Source organism: Hippocampus bargibanti, linkage group LG04 (assembly GCF_051943395.1).
Source record: "Hippocampus bargibanti isolate YZ-2025 linkage group LG04, ASM5194339v1, whole genome shotgun sequence".
NCBI lineage: Eukaryota > Metazoa > Chordata > Actinopteri > Syngnathiformes > Syngnathidae > Hippocampus > Hippocampus bargibanti.
This window is the reverse complement of record NC_142737.1, coordinates 16,244,846-16,263,142: the sequence shown is the minus strand read 5'-3', so window position 1 is coordinate 16,263,142 and position 18,297 is coordinate 16,244,846. Positions and strand designations below refer to the sequence as shown.

The 18,297-nt window shown below is 41.2% G+C and overlaps 1 protein-coding gene and 1 non-coding gene across 4 annotated transcripts in view; one reads left to right on the top strand and one right to left on the bottom strand.

The window, feature by feature from the left end:
• The first annotated feature begins 192 nt into the window (after positions 1 to 192).
• trnak-uuu (transfer RNA lysine (anticodon UUU)) lies at positions 193 to 265 on the top strand. The gene has a single exon. It is a non-coding gene; the product is annotated as a tRNA-Lys (tRNA).
• A 289-nt stretch (positions 266 to 554) lies between these two features.
• Positions 555 to 18,297, bottom strand: part of sgsm1a (small G protein signaling modulator 1a) — a 53,617-nt gene continuing 35,874 nt past the window's right edge. For 2 of the 3 annotated variants that reach the window (XM_088994355.1, XM_088994358.1), the window contains 17 exons: positions 17,964 to 18,088; positions 17,485 to 17,552; positions 17,234 to 17,397; positions 14,425 to 14,560; positions 12,572 to 12,701; positions 12,141 to 12,205; positions 10,539 to 10,684; positions 9,961 to 10,089; positions 9,697 to 9,879; positions 8,709 to 8,780; positions 7,514 to 8,509; positions 7,288 to 7,412; positions 5,898 to 5,980; positions 5,705 to 5,814; positions 5,451 to 5,547; positions 5,040 to 5,207; positions 555 to 1,880 (listed from right to left, as the gene is read on the bottom strand). In XM_088994355.1, coding sequence (XP_088850481.1) covers positions 1,792 to 1,880; positions 5,040 to 5,207; positions 5,451 to 5,547; positions 5,705 to 5,814; positions 5,898 to 5,980; positions 7,288 to 7,412; positions 7,514 to 8,509; positions 8,709 to 8,780; positions 9,697 to 9,879; positions 9,961 to 10,089; positions 10,539 to 10,684; positions 12,141 to 12,205; positions 12,572 to 12,701; positions 14,425 to 14,560; positions 17,234 to 17,397; positions 17,485 to 17,552; positions 17,964 to 18,088 — 2,886 coding nt within the window. In that variant the 3' untranslated portion in view covers positions 555 to 1,791. The remainder of the gene's footprint in view (positions 1,881 to 5,039; positions 5,208 to 5,450; positions 5,548 to 5,704; positions 5,815 to 5,897; positions 5,981 to 7,287; positions 7,413 to 7,513; positions 8,510 to 8,708; positions 8,781 to 9,696; positions 9,880 to 9,960; positions 10,090 to 10,538; positions 10,685 to 12,140; positions 12,206 to 12,571; positions 12,702 to 14,424; positions 14,561 to 17,233; positions 17,398 to 17,484; positions 17,553 to 17,963; positions 18,089 to 18,297) is intronic. The other variant, XM_088994356.1, reaches the window with a different exon arrangement.

Genomic DNA, 18,297 nt, shown 5'->3' with positions numbered 1-18,297 from the left:
CCAGTTATTCCTGTTATAAAACTAACAAATTCCCACATTAAGACGGTTCCCTCGACCTCGTTTAGCAAATTAATTGCCCATCCCAATAGATTTGTTTTCATTTTTCACCGACTCACACAATACATTTAAAATAGTCACATGTGTCCCACGCCATGCCATAACATATTGGGCTTCAGAACAGGTAGTGTCAGAGCCCGGATAGCTCAGTCGGTAGAGCATCAGACTTTTAATCTGAGGGTCCAGGGTTCAAGTCCCTGTTCGGGCGTTGCTCTTTTTCCTCCGAATGTTTTGCCATGGGCAAACTCGAAACAGATTCATGTCACGTTATTCGTCGTGACAAATAATTTCATCTTTGTCCTTAGCCTTTACAAAATCCGTCCCCCATCGAGAATAACATGCCCGGTAAGCAGTATCTGATACAGCTAATGTTAAAATTAGAGTACACGGTGTATGGTCAGGAATATTACTGTGTCTCCACAAAATGGAAAGTGCTGCAGGGAAAAAAATGGTGCCTGTTTTGTGTCAATAAAACATGTTGACTCTTCTGATGTGACAATAACATATACCATTTAATATATACGTATTAGATATGAGTTCTCAGAATATACTTTGTTTTACAATACACAGGTGAAACCTGGCACAAAATAAAATTATTTTTTTACCAAAATAGCAACAATCCAGTGACAATATGAATAATAATAAAAAAGGGCAAACAAATTGAAGAAGGCTTACGAACACCAGCTTGCATACACAAAGAAACAATGCAATTCATTTTTACCACATTCATGAACAGAGGCAATAAATAGGAAGATTGAAATTTGGGAAATCCTTGTATCAACTGAATAGTTAAAAGCACACAGTGTTTGTCATTATCAGTGGTTAAATATGCCCAAACATTTAAACAGATGCTTTTTATCATATATATACGTATATCGGTATATATTTTTTGCAAACAATGTTCAAAATAAATCACAAGCATGGAAATATGCCTTTAATCTGCACCTTATTGGATCACGTAAAAACATCACGATGTTGTTTGTACTTAACTTTTGTGACATAAATTGTCATTTCTTCAACAGAACCAAACTGAAAAACCATACAAAAATTCAACTCGTACAATGAATAAAAAACTCAACTGTTCTCAGAACAAAAACAACACCAAGTTTCTAAATATTGACTTTAAATTAATCAGACTATGATTTGACAAATACTTTTCTCAGAATGTATACATGACAAGAACATCCTATTTGGCAGGAAGGCAGCTTGAGGACATTGCAAACACTGTGAATATAAAATGACTGACGCGGTACTCAGCTCTCAATAGATTTTCTTTACGTCTTTAAAACTACCATTCATTCATTTCTTCACCACACGAGGGGAAGGTGAAGAGGTTTCTATTTTATAAGTAATCTAATCATATAAACATTGGTTATTCAACAAGTTTGAGCAACATACAGTACTTCATAAATATGTAGTCATTCAAAATAGTTTGGATTTATCTCTTCATTTTGTTTTTGAAATGTGCAACTTGTTTACAGTAAGATTAAGTCTGCTCCGATTAACATTGACGTAAAACACAATATGTATTTGCAGAAACTGACAGCTATCCTACAAAGCATCATCTCATCATAGACCTATTGACTGCACAAAGAACAAAGATGAGCATCTGTCATTGAGGCTCGATCAAGGCTGCAACCAATGACAGAAAAGGCATTTTGTAGTACAGTATAATGTATATGTGTGATGCTGCTACAAATGTTTACACTTGATTGGAAGGAAAAACAAGACAAATCATTTGTTCTCAATCAGCATCTGCACCTTGTACACCAGATCTCTCGCCAAGGTCAAAATCTGCTTGATGTTGTGACGCTCAGCCATTTCTGAAAGACAAGACCAGGTTCATTAATATTTCTAATTGAAACATTACTCAATCTGGTCAGTGTTTTGTGTGAGTGTTTCTGTGTTTGTTTGGGGAGGGGGTAATTTTTGATGGATATGGAATTAAGGCACACAATACCCTTAAAGGACAACCTTCTCCGGACAAGTTGTGTCCATAATTTGTAAAATGGCTTCAAATGACTTCTACTGAGCATATTTTACAAAGATTCCACTGCATATAGCTATATTTTACGTTTTAAGACTCGCGCTGAATATTCTGGAAGTCTTGTTTTCGAGTTGGTGACGAGTCCGTACGTGACGTCACTGAAGGAACGCCCCTGACCGAAAAAAGGACACATTGTAACAGTCCTTCCATCACGTCAATGCATTTTGCTGTACTTGTTTGGTCTGAAAACTTCGTGTTGCACCAAAAAGAGTCAGAAGAGGGCGACAAAGCTCAGTGTAAGGAATTTATCAGCCTGTGGAAACGGGCTGATTAATTCCTCACAGGAGCTTGGACGCCATTTTCTACCTCTTTTTGGGTGATACATTTCCCCCCAATGTTGCCTCAAAACATGCCTGCAAACATGTATGCTTTCCTCTTCAGAACTATTTGAATCATATTCATAAATGGATAAGTAACAAGAAAGCATCTTCTCTGAATCTGAAGCCATTGTTTTGATTCTCCAGCAAGGCAGGACGTCTTGCGGTGACGCCACGAACAAGGGGGCGGGACCTTCTGAAACTGGCCACTGGTTCATTTTTTTGCAGATTTTGGACACTTTAAGTCATTTTCATTGGGGTTTTGCATTTGACTAAAAATATCATACTGCGTGTTTTGGGTATTTTAGATGCTATAAAGCGTTTTTCTGATGTCAGTTAGGAAACAAAAAAAGTAATGTTGGTTGTCCTTTAAAACTCACATGTTCTGCAATGCTTTTAAACATTTAGTCTCTTTTGCCCATGCTTCCTTTTGTTCATGTAGACCTATTTTGATGTCAATGATGTATGCTTGTCCTCAGGTGTACGTTTTATTTTGCATTTTAAGCTCTTGTAAAGCGTCTGAGTGTGCTGAAAAATTGTATGTATAATAATAATAATAATAATACATAACATTATAAGCACCTTTCAGAGCTCTTAAGGACACTTTACAGTCACAGACATACATAGGTACTACAACAAATAAAATACAATCACAAATAGAATACAATAAATAAAATACCATTATAAGTAGAAACAATAGAGAGAGAGCTACACAGAAAATGCAATTTTAAATAGGTGGGTTTTGAGATGGCATACACAGAGAATCAATGTGACGAATGTTGGGAGGAAGTGAGTTCCAGAGTTTATTATTACATCACTCGATTTCCAGAACCCACAGAATACTGAGTTATTAAATGTATTATTATTATTATTATTATTATTATTATTATTATTATTGTTGTTGTTGTTGTTGTTGTTGTTGTTGTTGTTGTTATTACCCTGTCTGAGTCAGCGGTCAATTGCAGGCGACTTCCTCGAGCCATAACTACTCAAATCAGAAGTTACTACGCCAGCAATACATATTCGAGTATTTGGACTACCTGTTTGAAAATTAAATGTAGGTAGATGATAAAAGGAGAGCTGTCTTGCTTTTAATTACTGTATTCTCCGGTGTATAAGGCGCACCCAAAAGCCTTCATTTTCCTCAAAAGATGACCCTGCGCCTTAGACACAGGTGCGCCTTATATGTGAACTAATATTGAATCATAACAGGTCTTGCAACAACTGTCAGCAGCCACTGATTCCATACCCCCCCCCCCAGGATAAGTAGTGCGTAACCCTGACACAACCCTCCGTATTTATCCGGGCTTGGGACCGGCACAAGTAGATACTGGCTTATGTCCGATTGTGGCGACAGAACAAGCAACTCTATGAACTTAATTAAGATGAAGATGCTCAGGAAAAGGCTCCCAAACACAAAATGGTCATCTGCACAGCAGCATTCAAGCAAAACAAAACTATCCTCATATAATTGTAAACTTAGCCGAAAAATTGAGGTGCAATGACTGTTAATTAACTCATTCGCTGCCATTCCCAAAATTATTTGGGAATTGAACAGTGTGACGTGGAGCCCCATTCCCGAATTTGTTCGGGGTTTGGTTTTTCTTGGGGGCGGTGCCGATAAAGCGCAAGTCAGACCTGTGGTCAGGCAGTGTTTTTTCACTTCCATGAGGGGGCAGCATTTGCCTTTTGTCCATCTTAGCACTTTGTTACAGCTACAGCTGGATATATTTATTAATTGTATTGTATTTTGTACAGCCGCCACCATTTCAAGCTCAGATAACTCCAGACCCATATAACTTGGGAATTAAACTCTCTTCTTTTATCAGAAAAAAAGAGTCAAGGTTTCTAACACTATATTAAATGTTTATGTAGTCCTTTAACCCAATATTCTGTGGGTCGTGCAATTTGAGTGAAAATGCCAAAAACCACGGCACTGGAATGGAAACATTTTTGCACATCGTCTGGCCGTGAATGAGTTATGTGTGTAATAGTATTCGGAAAGCTTCTAAGGAAAGTGGAAAATGCCAAATAATGACTTAAAAACTGCCAGGATCATATCACCATCCAACATCCATCCATCCATTTCCCGACCTGCTTATCCCCAGAAGGCTCGCAGGGGGTGCTGGAGCCTATCCCAGCTGTCTTCAGTCGGGGGACACCCTCAATCGCTTGCCAGTCAATCGCAAGGCACACACAGACGGCTGGCCATCCACGCTCACACTCAAGCCTAGGGACAATTCGAGTGTTCAATCAGCCTGCCAATTTTGGAATGTGGGAGGAAAGTCGAGCACCCGGAGAAAACCCACACAGGCTCAGGGAGAACATGCAAACTGCAGTGAGAGGTAGACGCGCTAACAACTCAACCACCTGGGTGCTCTCATTTTAAATACTTGGATGAAAATCATTTTTAACCTAATAAATTTTGAATTGCACAGGACTATGAGCTTTGCTCCTGTTCAGTACAAATTCAGTATAAAAGTCATGGGAGGGGTGGATAATGACATTACACATGCTGGAAAAAAAAAAAAAAACCATCAAGATTTCTTGAAGACAAAGAACCGCAATACTGTGTAATGGCCAAATCTAGTGAGCAGCTACAAAGACTTGTGTTTTACCGTTGAAAAATTTGATAATTTCAGTGAAGTCCATGTTGTTTTCCAGGATGATGTCCCTGTAGATCTCCACCAGCGCCAAGGCGATGAAAAGGACAAAATGACTCGAGGAGGCAAACTTGGCCGCCCAGATGGTTTCCCACGCTGCAAAAACATCATCATAGACTAGCTCTGCAATGGAAAAGCACAAAGGGGCTTCGATCAAGTCAAATCATTCCAACGAAGATGAAATGAATAGCTGTAAGCAGCGATAGCTCTTTGTCCACTGAAAGTTGCCTTGCCTCAGCAGCACAATTCTCCAGATACAAAGGCAAAAGCTCCTTTTACACATCAGGCTAAAAAGAAACGTTAAAACCCAAAGATGGCTTACAGACATCTCTCAGTTCACTAATTAGCACAAACTGTCTCGCGTACCTCGTTTGAAGTCTAAGAGGAACCAGCGGTAGCAGAAGTAGAAGTGAGTGTAGTCTCCGTTTTGGTGCATCAGCTCAAATAGCTCCGAATCCAGGATCTACAGTATGTAAAGCAGAGATTAAAACTGATTTCAAAGGACAAATATTCATTAAGTTTTGTTTTAGTTTTGTGTGCGAAGCTGAACAGATGAATTTCACGCGCAACTGGTCCAACTAGTATTGTCTTGTATGAAAACGTGGCTGATGCAGTCTTACTTGGATCAGAGAGCGCATGTTGGCAAAGTGCGTGTCCATCGCCCCTCCATGTGGAAAGTTTTGATTCATCCTCTTCATGAGCTCCGTGAAACAGCTAAAGGCTATGGCCTCTGAAACGGCAAGAGGTGCAAATGTTGCCACAGCCGGAGAGCAGACGAGGAAATTGAAAATGCGATGGAGCGCTGTGACTCACCATCATCCAGAATGACGAGAAGTGGAGCCAACAGGTCACACATACCCTGAACATATCCAATGTCGAGGTGCCTCCAGATGTAGCTGCAAATACACATCCAAGAAAAGGACCAAAACATCATTCTATCGCTTTCAACCACGCCAGATTGTTGTCTTCAAAAAGCTAAAAACCAACAAGACACAGAAACAAGGGCAGTCTCAAAATGTGTTGAAAGCTAAGAAAAAATGGTGAAGTTATCCATCTGAGACATGATGAGGGAATTAATTACTGTTTTAATTTTCTGTTGTGTAAGCAAGGGAAGATTAACTCATTCACAAAATGTGTCCACTCCAGTGCCAGGGTTTTTGTCATTGTCGCTCGAGTTCCAGGACCCACAGAATATTGAGTTTTAGGACTACATAAACATTTAATACAGCGTTAGAAACCTTAGACTCTCTTCTTTCATCAGAAAAAAGAGTTAATTCCTAAATTAAATGGGTCTGGAGTTGAGGTCTATGAGCTTGAAATGAGGGTGGCTGTACAAAATACAATGCAATACATATGTGTATTGTTTTATATAGCGCTTCAACAACAGCTGTAGCTGCAACAAAGCGCTAAGATGGACAAAGAGGGAAATGCTGCCCCCTGTTGGAAAAGAAAAAAACTTTGCCAGAGGCCATGGCCAGCGCGTTATCGGCAACTAAACAAGAAAAAACAAAACCTGAACAAATTTGGGAATGGCGCTCTACATCATATTTTCAATTCCCAAATAAATTTGTGAATGGCAGTGAATGAGTTAAAAAATAGCAGCTGTGATGAACCATCACTTTTTCACTATGTGCATGCACTATGTACCATATTTTATGCACTAGAGGTGCATTTAATCAAAGCATCCATTAGATCGAGCTATGCTAAAGGGAATACAATACAATAATAATAATAATAATAATAATAATAATAATAATAATAATACAGTAAAGTCTCGTTATATCAATATCGAATATATCGATAATCCCGGTTATATCGATACTATTTCTATGCACGCAGGGAGAAAATTACATGCAAACAGGGTCGGATATATCGATAGTCCCGGTTATATCGATATTTTTTCGGTCTCCCTTGAATATCGATATAACGAGACTTTACTGTAATAATAATAATAATAATAATAATAATAATAATAATAATAATAATAATAATACAATACAGCTTCATGTCAATAGAGCTTACAGCCGCTGCAGCTGTAACAAAATACTTTCGAGAACATTTAGAGTATTACGGCCAATAAATCAAAATTTTGATACACATATAAGGCCCATCGGACAAATCAGAATTGTACATTTTTGACCGACCCAAGGCCATCTCTAATTTTATTATTAAAGATTAGAGATTCAGACTATCATTGTTGTACCTGCACATGATGTTCCGGAGCTTTTCCAGGTTGGCAGGAGTGAAGTACCAGTAGTTCCTGTCACAGCGTTGCACGTCCTTTTCAATGCGGTGCAAATTCAGCGTGTACAAGTCTAAAAGCTCTTGCTAAAAACAGAGAACAATAAACACATGTATGAACTCAGCTTTAATTGATAAGAGTTTAAAATTGAGACTATGTATGAGTCTTTGAAAAGAGCAATACATACAGAGAAGCCCCCCCTAGCAGACTCTTGCGAGTTGGCTTCCGTGTTGTCTGTACAGCCATCCAGAGACTCAAAGTGAGGGTACAGGTTCTCCATCTCAGGCTCCTCAGACAATATGGATTCAGTGCCTTCTGGACTAGGCTTTTCCTGCCCACCCTCTGGTTTGAGATCCGTGTAAGGAGCCGAGTCGTCAGAGGAAGACAAGGGCTCACAGCGAGCCTTTTTGCTCCAGGGCACCATGGAAACATTGGCTTTGGGAATCTCCTCCATCTCCAAGGCTGAGGGAGACTCGTCGGACTCAGTGAGGACCTGAGCTTCCGCCTTCTGAGAGGTGCAGTAGGCTTCCCTTGCTTTGGACACCCTAGTGTCTGCAGATACAGACAGTTTCTTGTCAACTTCAGCTGTCCTGGGCTTTATGGTGCCAGCTTCTCTTCTCGCCTCTTGTGTTGAGGTCTCACCTTGGCTGGATTGGTCTTCCACTTTAAAATATTCAGTCTGATGCTCTTCCTCCGTTTTGGCCACGTCTTCATTTTTCAGTCTTTGCTCGGCATAATCTTGGGATTCTGTACATGTTCCTGGTGTGACCATACCATCTTTGTCAGGCACTTCTTTTCCTTCACGATTTACAGAGGAAGCACCTCCACAGTGAGCCTCCTCTACTTTAGGATGCTCTGATATGTTGGACTCGTCCGCGACATCTAGCACTTCAGTCTTGGTCGCATTCGGCTTCTCGCGCTTGTCCTGCTCGGTCAGACCTGCATCCTGAGGAGGTTTGGCTGAAGCTCTTGGACCAGCCTCTGGTGCAGCGCCATCCTCGGTGCTGAGCGAACCATCCGACAGGCCGGAGGTCACTGAGAAGTTGCGGGAAGAGGGATGCCCCGAGTCGGGAGAACTTGGACCGTTCTGTACTGCACCATTGTTGATCTTTGGCACCTGCTTGGCTTCTTCACTCTTGGATTCCGTCTCAATCTGCTCCACCTCTTCGACAGACTCAAAAACCTGCAAGAACAAAACCCAGAAGGAAGAAGACTACTCCGGGGGAAGGGACTGGATGATGTGGATAACTAGCAGGAAGAGAGTACAAGGATTTTGTTTTGAAACATCATGCAACTTTCTCCTTGCATCTTGTCAAATGCTGATCTCAAGCAGCGTTGAAGAGTGTTAATGTATCGGCTGTGAAACGAACCAAGTGTGATACCTGCGTGCTGGTGCTGGAGTCACTCTGCAAGCGAGCCAAACTCTGCCTGTCTGAACTTTGAGAGGACCGGGACTGGGAGGTCAAGACAATCAGGGAAACATGTCATTGCATCAAATATTAAAAAAAAACAAAAGAACTAAAAACAAAAAAGTAACTTCACGGATTACTTGACTTGAAAAGTAACAGTTTGAAAATTAACCTAATCAGATTACAAATTACTCATTATTTACATTCAATAGTTGACAATCCTGCTTGACCTGAGACAACTCTTTTGAAAAAAGAAAAAAGCGTTTTAATGGATTTTACTTAACATAAATGGGTGAATTGTTTCTTTAAAAAACTGTTCCTAGACTTCATTTAAAAAACGTGTTCAGGCAGACTGCTTTGCCCTGACATATTGAACTGTTCATGGTGTTATGGCAAAATGATCATTTATAATCTATATTGTTATTATTCATGTTACACATTACATGCCACAGAGAGTACTTCATGTCACTCTCCCACATTGGAATGCTAAATTGTGAAGTCCCAGAATGCTGACATTCTCCATACAGGGACATAGGTTTTCTTGTGCCGGTCCCAAGCCCGGATAAATACAGAAGGTTGTGTCAGGAAGGGCATCCAATGTAAAACCTTGGCCAAAACAAACATGCGGATCAAACCTCTAAAGATGGAGGACACTGATTCGCTGTGGCGACCCCTTGAAGGGAAAAGCCGAAAGGAAAAGAAGAAGAAGGGGCGCTCGAGCACTAAGGCAAGAGTGAGACAAGGCGAATATATGAGCCAAGAAAGACGCACGTTTAACGTAACTTCGCGTGTGAATGACCACTGGGTGGTAAGCATCACATAGATTTCTATAAGATACTTGATGTTAATTGTATTGTATTGTATTGTGTTTGCACTTTCATTAGCATCAGTCAATCTATTTTTGGGAATGCGGACAAAAATGCATCCAAATGAAGTTTCTATGCTTGTCGTTTTGCATCACCTCATTGCTGACAGTTGAGTCATGATGGACCATCTTTGAACTGGTACTATCCAGGCTCGCCCCCGAAGAGCACTTAGCTAAAGCTGCAGCGTGCTGCTCCTTCTCCCGCTGCCGAACAATTTCCTCACATCCGAGCCATTCGCGCATGGTCTGCTGGTAGCACAGGCGCACCTGCTCATCCACCTGCAGACAGAAATCAAGGGTTAGCGTGGGAAAAGAATTCCAGGGGGTGAGGGGAGCCTTGATTGTGAAAAAAAGTCTCACATCCTTCCTTTCGTTTTCAGACATTCCAAACTGGTAATGCCCTAAAAGAAATGGCCACACTTCCTTCCGCAAAGACGGGTCCACGCCGCCGAAATAGACCAGACGAAGCAGCTCTTGCTCCTTGTAGGTCTGAAAACGAAAACATCTATTGTCACTTTTCCTTACAAAAGCAAGGATGTTTTTTTTCCACAGAAATGTGTACTTTTTAGCAAAAGTGTATCCGTTTATTCTCTTCATTCTTAATTGCCGCATGATGTAATTGCCTCACAATAAGGAAAAAAAAATAAAGATTATGTTTAGCATCGTAATTGCATCAGCCAGGAACACGTTTGGAGGATTCACAATGCTGAAATACAATCCCTACATGGACAGTTATACTGACAGAGCCATTAGCGATGCTTCATGCACACGGCTGCGAGACTAATGATGTGAGCAACATAATTAGCAGAGAATCAGAATGGGTGAGACGGCTGAGTGGCAAGCGAGAGAGAAAAGGATGAAGGCAGTAAAGGGACATGTATTTGTGTGTGTGTGTCTAGGAAGACATGCTTGATGGGACATTTTGTAGGAATGCTTACGTTACAGTCCTGCAGGAACATCTGCCACACATCTGCAGTGAGTCCTTTGCACGCGTCGCAAGGCAAGTCAGGCGACACGATGGTGTGATTGACGAGAGCCGAGAGGTGAGTGCGTACAGTGGATAGATGGCGGCAGTACGCCAACCCTGGTTGATGAGACAGGACAATATTCAAACCTTCTATGGAGGTTCCTGATGATTAAATTTAAAATTGCAATACTCGAAAGCCAGTGGATACTGTGTGTGCCTGCCACTATTATTATACCATTCGAATATTATGTATGAGAAAATATTCCTTCTGCTAGACTTTTATTGAGCCGTGGATGAGGTACAGAGTGTTACAGCTATAATAGCGGTGTTTTAAAACATCCTCTTCCTGAGATAATGAAACGTCCCTACAGATTACTTTTGTCATTCCTTATTCAGATGATACACCAAAGAACAAAAATGGTTCAACATTTCATCTTGTAAATAGATTTTCGGGGTGTATTTTGAGCTTCAAATAAAATTAGCTGATAATTTACTCTGTCAAATGACACCTTTGAAATTAGGATTATCAGTAATTTACTACATACGAACTTCATCCAAGATGCAAAGACAAGATTGTGGAATCGATGAGAAGGTTTCTTCAGCCGTCATCTGTACAAATTTGAAGGTTTCGGACGTTTCGCCTCCTATCCAAGAGGCTTCGTCAGCGAACTAAAAGGATAGGAGGCGAAACGTCCGAAACCTTCAAATTTGTACAGATGACGGCTGAAGAAACCTTCTCATCGATGGACCACTCCTGTACGACTGAGAGCTTAGAGAAAAAAAAAGATTGTGGAATATATTTTTCTCCCATAATGGACAATAATTAACAAATTATTTTTCTTCAATGAGATTTGCAATAATTACGTGCCATATATTCCAAAATTGTACTGAGGATGGGATAGCTCTCGACATGATAACTGCATCACCTTAACTTTTTTCTTATCCCGATGTGACCATCCTTTTAAAACAATAGTGAACGATTACCGTAATATCCAGTGTATGAGGCTCACCCAAACGGCTTCATTTTCTTGAAAACATGACTGTACGCCTTATACACAGGTGCACCTTATATCTGAAGTCATATTGAGACACAACAGGTCTCGCAATAACTGTTGGCGGCCACAGACTCCATTCCCCCCCTTGCAGAACAAGTAGTGCGTCGCCCCAGCCTCTACTGTCGCGACTTATAATGTGGTGTGCCTTATATTAGGGAAACATTTCTATATATTTATATATTATATTTGTTTTTTTTTAAATTGAAGGTGCGTCTCATAGTCCGGTGTGCCTGATATATGGAAAAAGTTTGAAAATACACAATTCATGCCTTATACTCTGGTGTACCTAACACACCGAAAAATACAGTACATTGCGGAAACGTTTTCCAAAGTTTGATTGTTGCTTGCCTAAAATACTCCCATCGATCCTGACAGACCACACCCCCTTTTTCCATTGCTCCCTTACAAAAGTCTGAAGACGCGGACAAAGTGTCGACTTTTTGATGGTGTCGACATCCGTTTTCGGGTACACAATTCCATTGTAAAGGTGAAGAATATGAAATGTAAAGTTCACATACAGCCATAAAATGCCCTGGAGATGATCTGATACTTCATGTTGTCACATAGCAGTTTCAGGGGAGTCCTGAAGAGAAACAACAACCAAGTCACAACTCCAGTCATGTATACACAAATCTTAATGCTACATTTTTGACCTGATGGGGGATCTATCCCTCCAGCAGAGAATAATAAAGCTCTTCGTCTAACTCAAGCTGTCATGTAGAAAAAACCAAACACATTCTCCGACTTCATATTTATCATTTTATCTGCTTTGTTTGTTCTCATGGCAGTGAGGAAAATGCCACGTGTTTCCCTCTATCGCAACATCCCGCTGTTGTCTCCACATTGATAGATGTGGCAAGCCAGTGACTGTGCCACGGCAAAGCTTAATTGCTTTACAGAAAGCAAGAGCTTATGGAAGCCTTGATGTGATGATTTGTTACTCTCTCACCTCTCTTGGTTGCACCCTTTGGGTGTGGAGCCATCGGAGAGGCTGCCCTGAGAGCAGGACGAACACGAAGACTTCCTGAGAGTAGGATGCCACATCGCAGAGCTCTGGTCCATCAAATCTGGTGGAGTCACTGCAGAATGCATAAACACACGCACACACACCATGACTGTCACCGTCAACATGTACCGTAATTGCTTCCTGCGCACAGACATTAGCAGTTAGATGAGCAAATAATTTCATCGCAGAAGGAATTATGATGTACAAGAGCTGAGAAAGTCCCTCGGTTGCACTGTCAGGTCCTAAATAAAGCAAAATAAAAAATGATTGGGAATACTGTTCTAAAGACCGAAAACATAACCACGCAAACAAAAGGCTTTCTTGGCAAGGGGCCTATAATCAATCCATCACTTGTCAGTCCTCAAGTTAATTGAAGGCTATGTTGTCATTAAAGAAGGCATGACAAGGCAATACTGTAGGTGGGGTTTTATTCTTGGGAAACATCAATGAGCATGACCAGAGACACAAGGGAGGTCAGGATGATATTAGATGGTGAAAATGAAATCAGATCAAACCGAAGGCGACGACATAAGTCCAGGTGAGACAGCAGCTGCATTCTCAGAATGAGAATCTCTTGAGGTCAACCTTGATTTAAAGAAGGCGGCGAAAATCTCTTCCAAAACAATGACGTATATTGAAAAAAAATCCCATCACATTTGTAGCCTGCTATATGGTACCATCAGGGCCTGCAAGGCCTTCTCTGCTGGCCTAAAAATATCTCAATCACGGACTAATGTGAATTGTATTCGGTCCATTAATTCTTATTAAATAATTCCAAATTGTCTTTCAGCTTCCTTTCATTGCTTTCCCCCTGTTGTGCTACTTCCAGATGTGTGTTTTCGTATTTAAGCATTAAACCAATCACACTTCAGCCGTCATTTGTTAGAAATGAAATCTTCCTGGGCGGCTTCTTAATCAGTTCTGCAGGCCCTGTCGGATAAAATAAGTGTCGATGAAACTGTTGCTTTAACCAATCAAATTTCGAGTTGGCAACCCAAGGCCTGCTTGCAGGCGCTGGAAACGTCAGTTTTTGCAAATTATGATTGGCTAGTCACATGATTGGCTAGTCACAAGCCAATCATAGTAGCACTAGACGCTAGTGATAAGAGCATATTGGCTAGAGCTAGCACACTGTATCTGTAGCAAGCTGCATAAGCAAATATATTTTTGTGTTGATTTCATAGTGCTGAATGAGGAGAAGAAATGGATTTTGTTGTAGATGTACTGTTAAAGCCATTTTCAAGATGGCCTTTTCAAGAATAGATGGACATCATTAAGAAAAGTTGGAAAGCCCCGAAGGTAGCAAAATAGCAAATAATACTGCAATTTTATCAGAATCAGAAAGCCTCTAATAGTCCCACAATGGGGAAATTTGCATTTTACGAGTTTATCATGAAGCCACACGTTCATAGTAAACATTCGAACAGTTTAATGACAGTATTTCTTAAGGTACTTCACGGTAAGTCACAAGTTATTTAGTGGCCAACGGCACATTCTAGTGGACGTGTAGTACATCACACCATACTCGCAGCTGTGGATAGATTCAAACATAGCACGACTGAAGGCCTTGGAATGACATGCACAGCCCGCCACTGTTAAAATATGACCTAAGATGTATCAATAGAACGAATCCCGAAAAACATTAATCAACTGAATATCCTGTCATAAAGTTATGACTGATTAGCTCACTTGGTTATAAAGTCTAAAAAAACAATTCATACAGTAAATGACACTAGACACTAGGTAACATTCTAATGCCATATAAAGGTGAACAAAATTAACGACACGTGTCTCACCAAAGTCTGACAGGCTATTTGGAAAGAGGATACGGAAGACGTAATCTGTGGCCTCTTCCTCCTCCTTATCTGATACAGAGTCTGTCGATCCAGATCCCTGAGGAACCCTTTTCTTCAGCTTCGGGAACACCTTCCCCTGCAATCAGAAAAAAAAATCACATGAAATGAATAACTAACGAGTAATGTGAGAGAACAAAGAAGTCATTCGTTTGTCATTGGAGAAATCAATAATTGCTAACCGCGAAAGCGATGTTTCAACAATATTGAGAATTTCTTTTCGATCTAACGGAAGAAAGTGTACTTTGAGATTACAAAAGCATTCAAATCTGCCAACCTGTCTGACACTTGCACTTGACAGACATATAAGGAATAAACCTTGTTCAATTGTACTATTATATTTGAATTGAATTATGTTAAATTATTCTAAACCTTTGGAAATAAAGGACAAACCTAAGCGGATAATACAATACAATACAATACAATACAATACAATACAATACAATACAATATATCCTGATTTATATAGCGCTTTGACCACAGCTGAAGCTGTAACCAAGCGCTTAACTCATTTACTGCCATTCATGAATTTATTCGGGAACTGAAAGTATGACATAGAACGCCATTGCGGAATTTGTTCGGATTTAGTTTTTTCTTGCTAGGGTGCCGATATGGGACCTGCCATGGCCTCTGGCAATGTTTTTTAGTTTCCACAAGGGGGCATCATGTCCTTTTTTCCCATGTTAGCGATTTGTTCCAGCTTCTGCTGTTGTTAAAGCACTATCTAAACCTATATATATATATAAAAAATAAAAAAACATCCTCGTCTCACCCACCATGGGTGGTGTCTGTCCCCATTTCAGCTCGGGTCCTCTACCAGAGGCCAGGAAGCTTGAGGGTTCTGCGCAGTATCCGTGCTGTTCCCAGCACTGCGCTTTTCTGGACCGAGATATCCGATGTTGTTCCCGGGATCTGTTGCAACCACTCGTCGAGTTTGGGGGTCACTGCCCCAAGTGCTCCGACCACCACCGGCACGACTGTCACCTTTACCTTCCAGGCTCTCTCCAGCTCCTCTCTGAGCCCTTGGTATTTCTCGAGTTTCTCATGTTCCTTCTTTCTGATGTTCCCATCACTCGGGACCGCTACATCCACGACAACGGCTTTCCTTTCCCCTTTATCTATGACCACGATATCTGGTTGGTTGGCCATTACCATCTTGTCAGTCTGTATCTGGAAGTCCCACAGGATTTTTGCTCGGTCATTCTCCACCACCTTGGGAGGTGTTTCCCATTTTGACCTTGGGGTTTCCAGTCCATACTCCGCACAGATGTTTCGGTAGACTATGCCAGCCACCTGGTTATGGCGCTCCATGTAGGCTTTCCCTGCCAGCATCTTACACCCTGCAGTTACGTGTTGGATTGTCTCAGGTGCCTCTTTGCACAACCTACACCTTGGGTCTTGTCTGGTGTGGCATCGTGGCTCTCACACTCACTAGTCCCCGGCCTCCTTCCTTACGGCTTGTGTACAGTCTGAGGGTGCTGGACTTGGGATGGAACCCTCCGTGCATGGTGAGGAGTTTTCGGGTCTTAACATCCGTGGTCTGAATCTCTTCCTTTGGCCACCTTATTATTCCTGCAGGGTATCTGATCACTGGCAGGGCATAGCTGTTTATTGCCCGGGTCTTGTTCTTGCCATTGAGCTGGCTTCTGAGGACTTGCCTCACCCGCTGGAGGTATTTGGTCGTAGCCGCTTTCCTTGTTGCTAATTCGAGATTGCCATTGGCCTGTGGTATACCGAGGTACTTGTAGCTGTTTTCAATGTCTGCTATTGTTCCTTCAGTGAGTGAGACCCCTTCAGTGTGGACTACCTTGCCCCTCAGGGTCCTGTTGACCTTATATAACTCCAAGCATTCATTGATCCATGTGTGTGGCATCGAGTCATATGCTTTCTTGTAATCAATCCAGGCTGTGCACAGGTTGGTATGTCGGGACCTGCAGTCTTGAGCGACTGTTCTGTCAACCAGCAGCTGATGTTTGGCACCTCTAGTATCTCTACTAATGCCTTTCTGTGCTTTGCTCATGTATTGATCCATGTGTCCACTTATCTTAGCCGCAATGATGCCTGACATGAGCTTCCATGTTGTGGAGAGACAGGTTATTGGCCGATAGTTGGAAGGAACTGCACCCTTTGAGGAATCCTTCATGATCAGGATTGTTCGCCCTTCGGTTAGCCATCCTGGGTGAGTCCCATCCATCAGCAGCTGGTTCATTATATATATATATATATATATATATATATATATATATATATATATATATATATATATATATATATATATATATATATATATATATATATATATATATATATATATATTCAAGTGACAATGACAAATGTTTGCACATGTATGGCAGTGAATGAGTTAACATGGACATCAATCTTACAGAGTAAATAAAGCAGTCACAAAGATAGTAGAAAACACTAGGGAGTAATAACCTAACCTCTTTGGCAACATTTAAAAAAGGCAGAGGAAGAAATGACAAATTCATGTGAATTGAAGATGCCGAGCGTGGGTGTTTTATATTCTTCCGTTAGCTTGCGCTGCACGTAATAAAACAAAGAGAGCGTCATCATGTGTGCTGGCGCATGCAGTGAGGACATAATGCCAAAGAGTCCTCTTCAGCTGTGCGCTTCGTCTATTATTGGTTTATTGATCAGATAAAAAAGAGGTTTGCACCAGCATTGTTCCTCCTCAACAATAGCTAACACAAGTCATTTGAGTGCATCGGGAGGGGCGACCTAAGGTGCTGACCTTTCCCCTCTGAGACCAAAGAGGAGGATCCAGCTGACCGCGAGGAAGCAGACCGTTTTCCAAGCAGGAGAGGAATTGAAGTAGGTGACCTCCTTTAGGGAAGCGAAGTGGAGGCCTTTGAATGCCATCCTGACTGACCAGCACCACTGTGCCGCCGCTGTCGACTGCAAGATAAATGTTTTCATAACTGCACTTTATCGCCAGCTTCAAAAAAAGTGGAGGGAACTGCATTGGAAATGTTTATTGCCTACCTTGTTGATGACAGTGCAAGTACACGATCTCTTCAAGAGGGATTGTCATGGCATAGTCCCAGTACACACTACAATTCATTCAGTGGAAAATTAAACATGTTTTTTTCCAAATGAAATAATAGTCGAGCTTGTGCAAAGAGATAAGCAAGGGCCAATAATCAAACCTTCTTACTAAAAGAAAGCACACGGTGACAGTCACACGCAAACACACACATTAATATTACATTACTGGTTGGTTTGACAGTGTCTGAGTCAATAAACCACCTGCAGGCTGCCTGTCTGCTGAAAATAAGCCTAATTGGATGAGCTGTGCATACACACTCTGTAAGGAACAAATTGCACACAAACACACACACAAGCAAAGACACAAGCACACTGGAGTATTAGGAAACAAATGTGTTTCAGTGTTTTGCTAAAAGCAGAGTAATTTTGCATTCTGGTGTTATTTCACCCGCAAAGACACACCATCACATCATCACCTTCGTTCATAGTCCAAATCACCAACAGAGCCGTTCATAAGTTGATTGGGTGTCCACTTGAGGGTCATGAGATCAGCCGTCTGATGAAGGGAGAGATAACCCGGGATAGCCTCCATGTCATCCCTCTGCAAGGAACCATGAGGACAGATGGTTTCATCCCATGTAAAATGAAACAGATTATGAAGGACTTTATTTTGAGTTTGACTTAACTTATTCACTGCCAGACATGTGTCTACTCCGGTGCCAGCGTTTTTGTCATTGTCACTCAAATTCCGTAACCCACAGAATATTGAGTTTTCGTACGAAATAAACATTCAATGAAGCTTCAGAAACC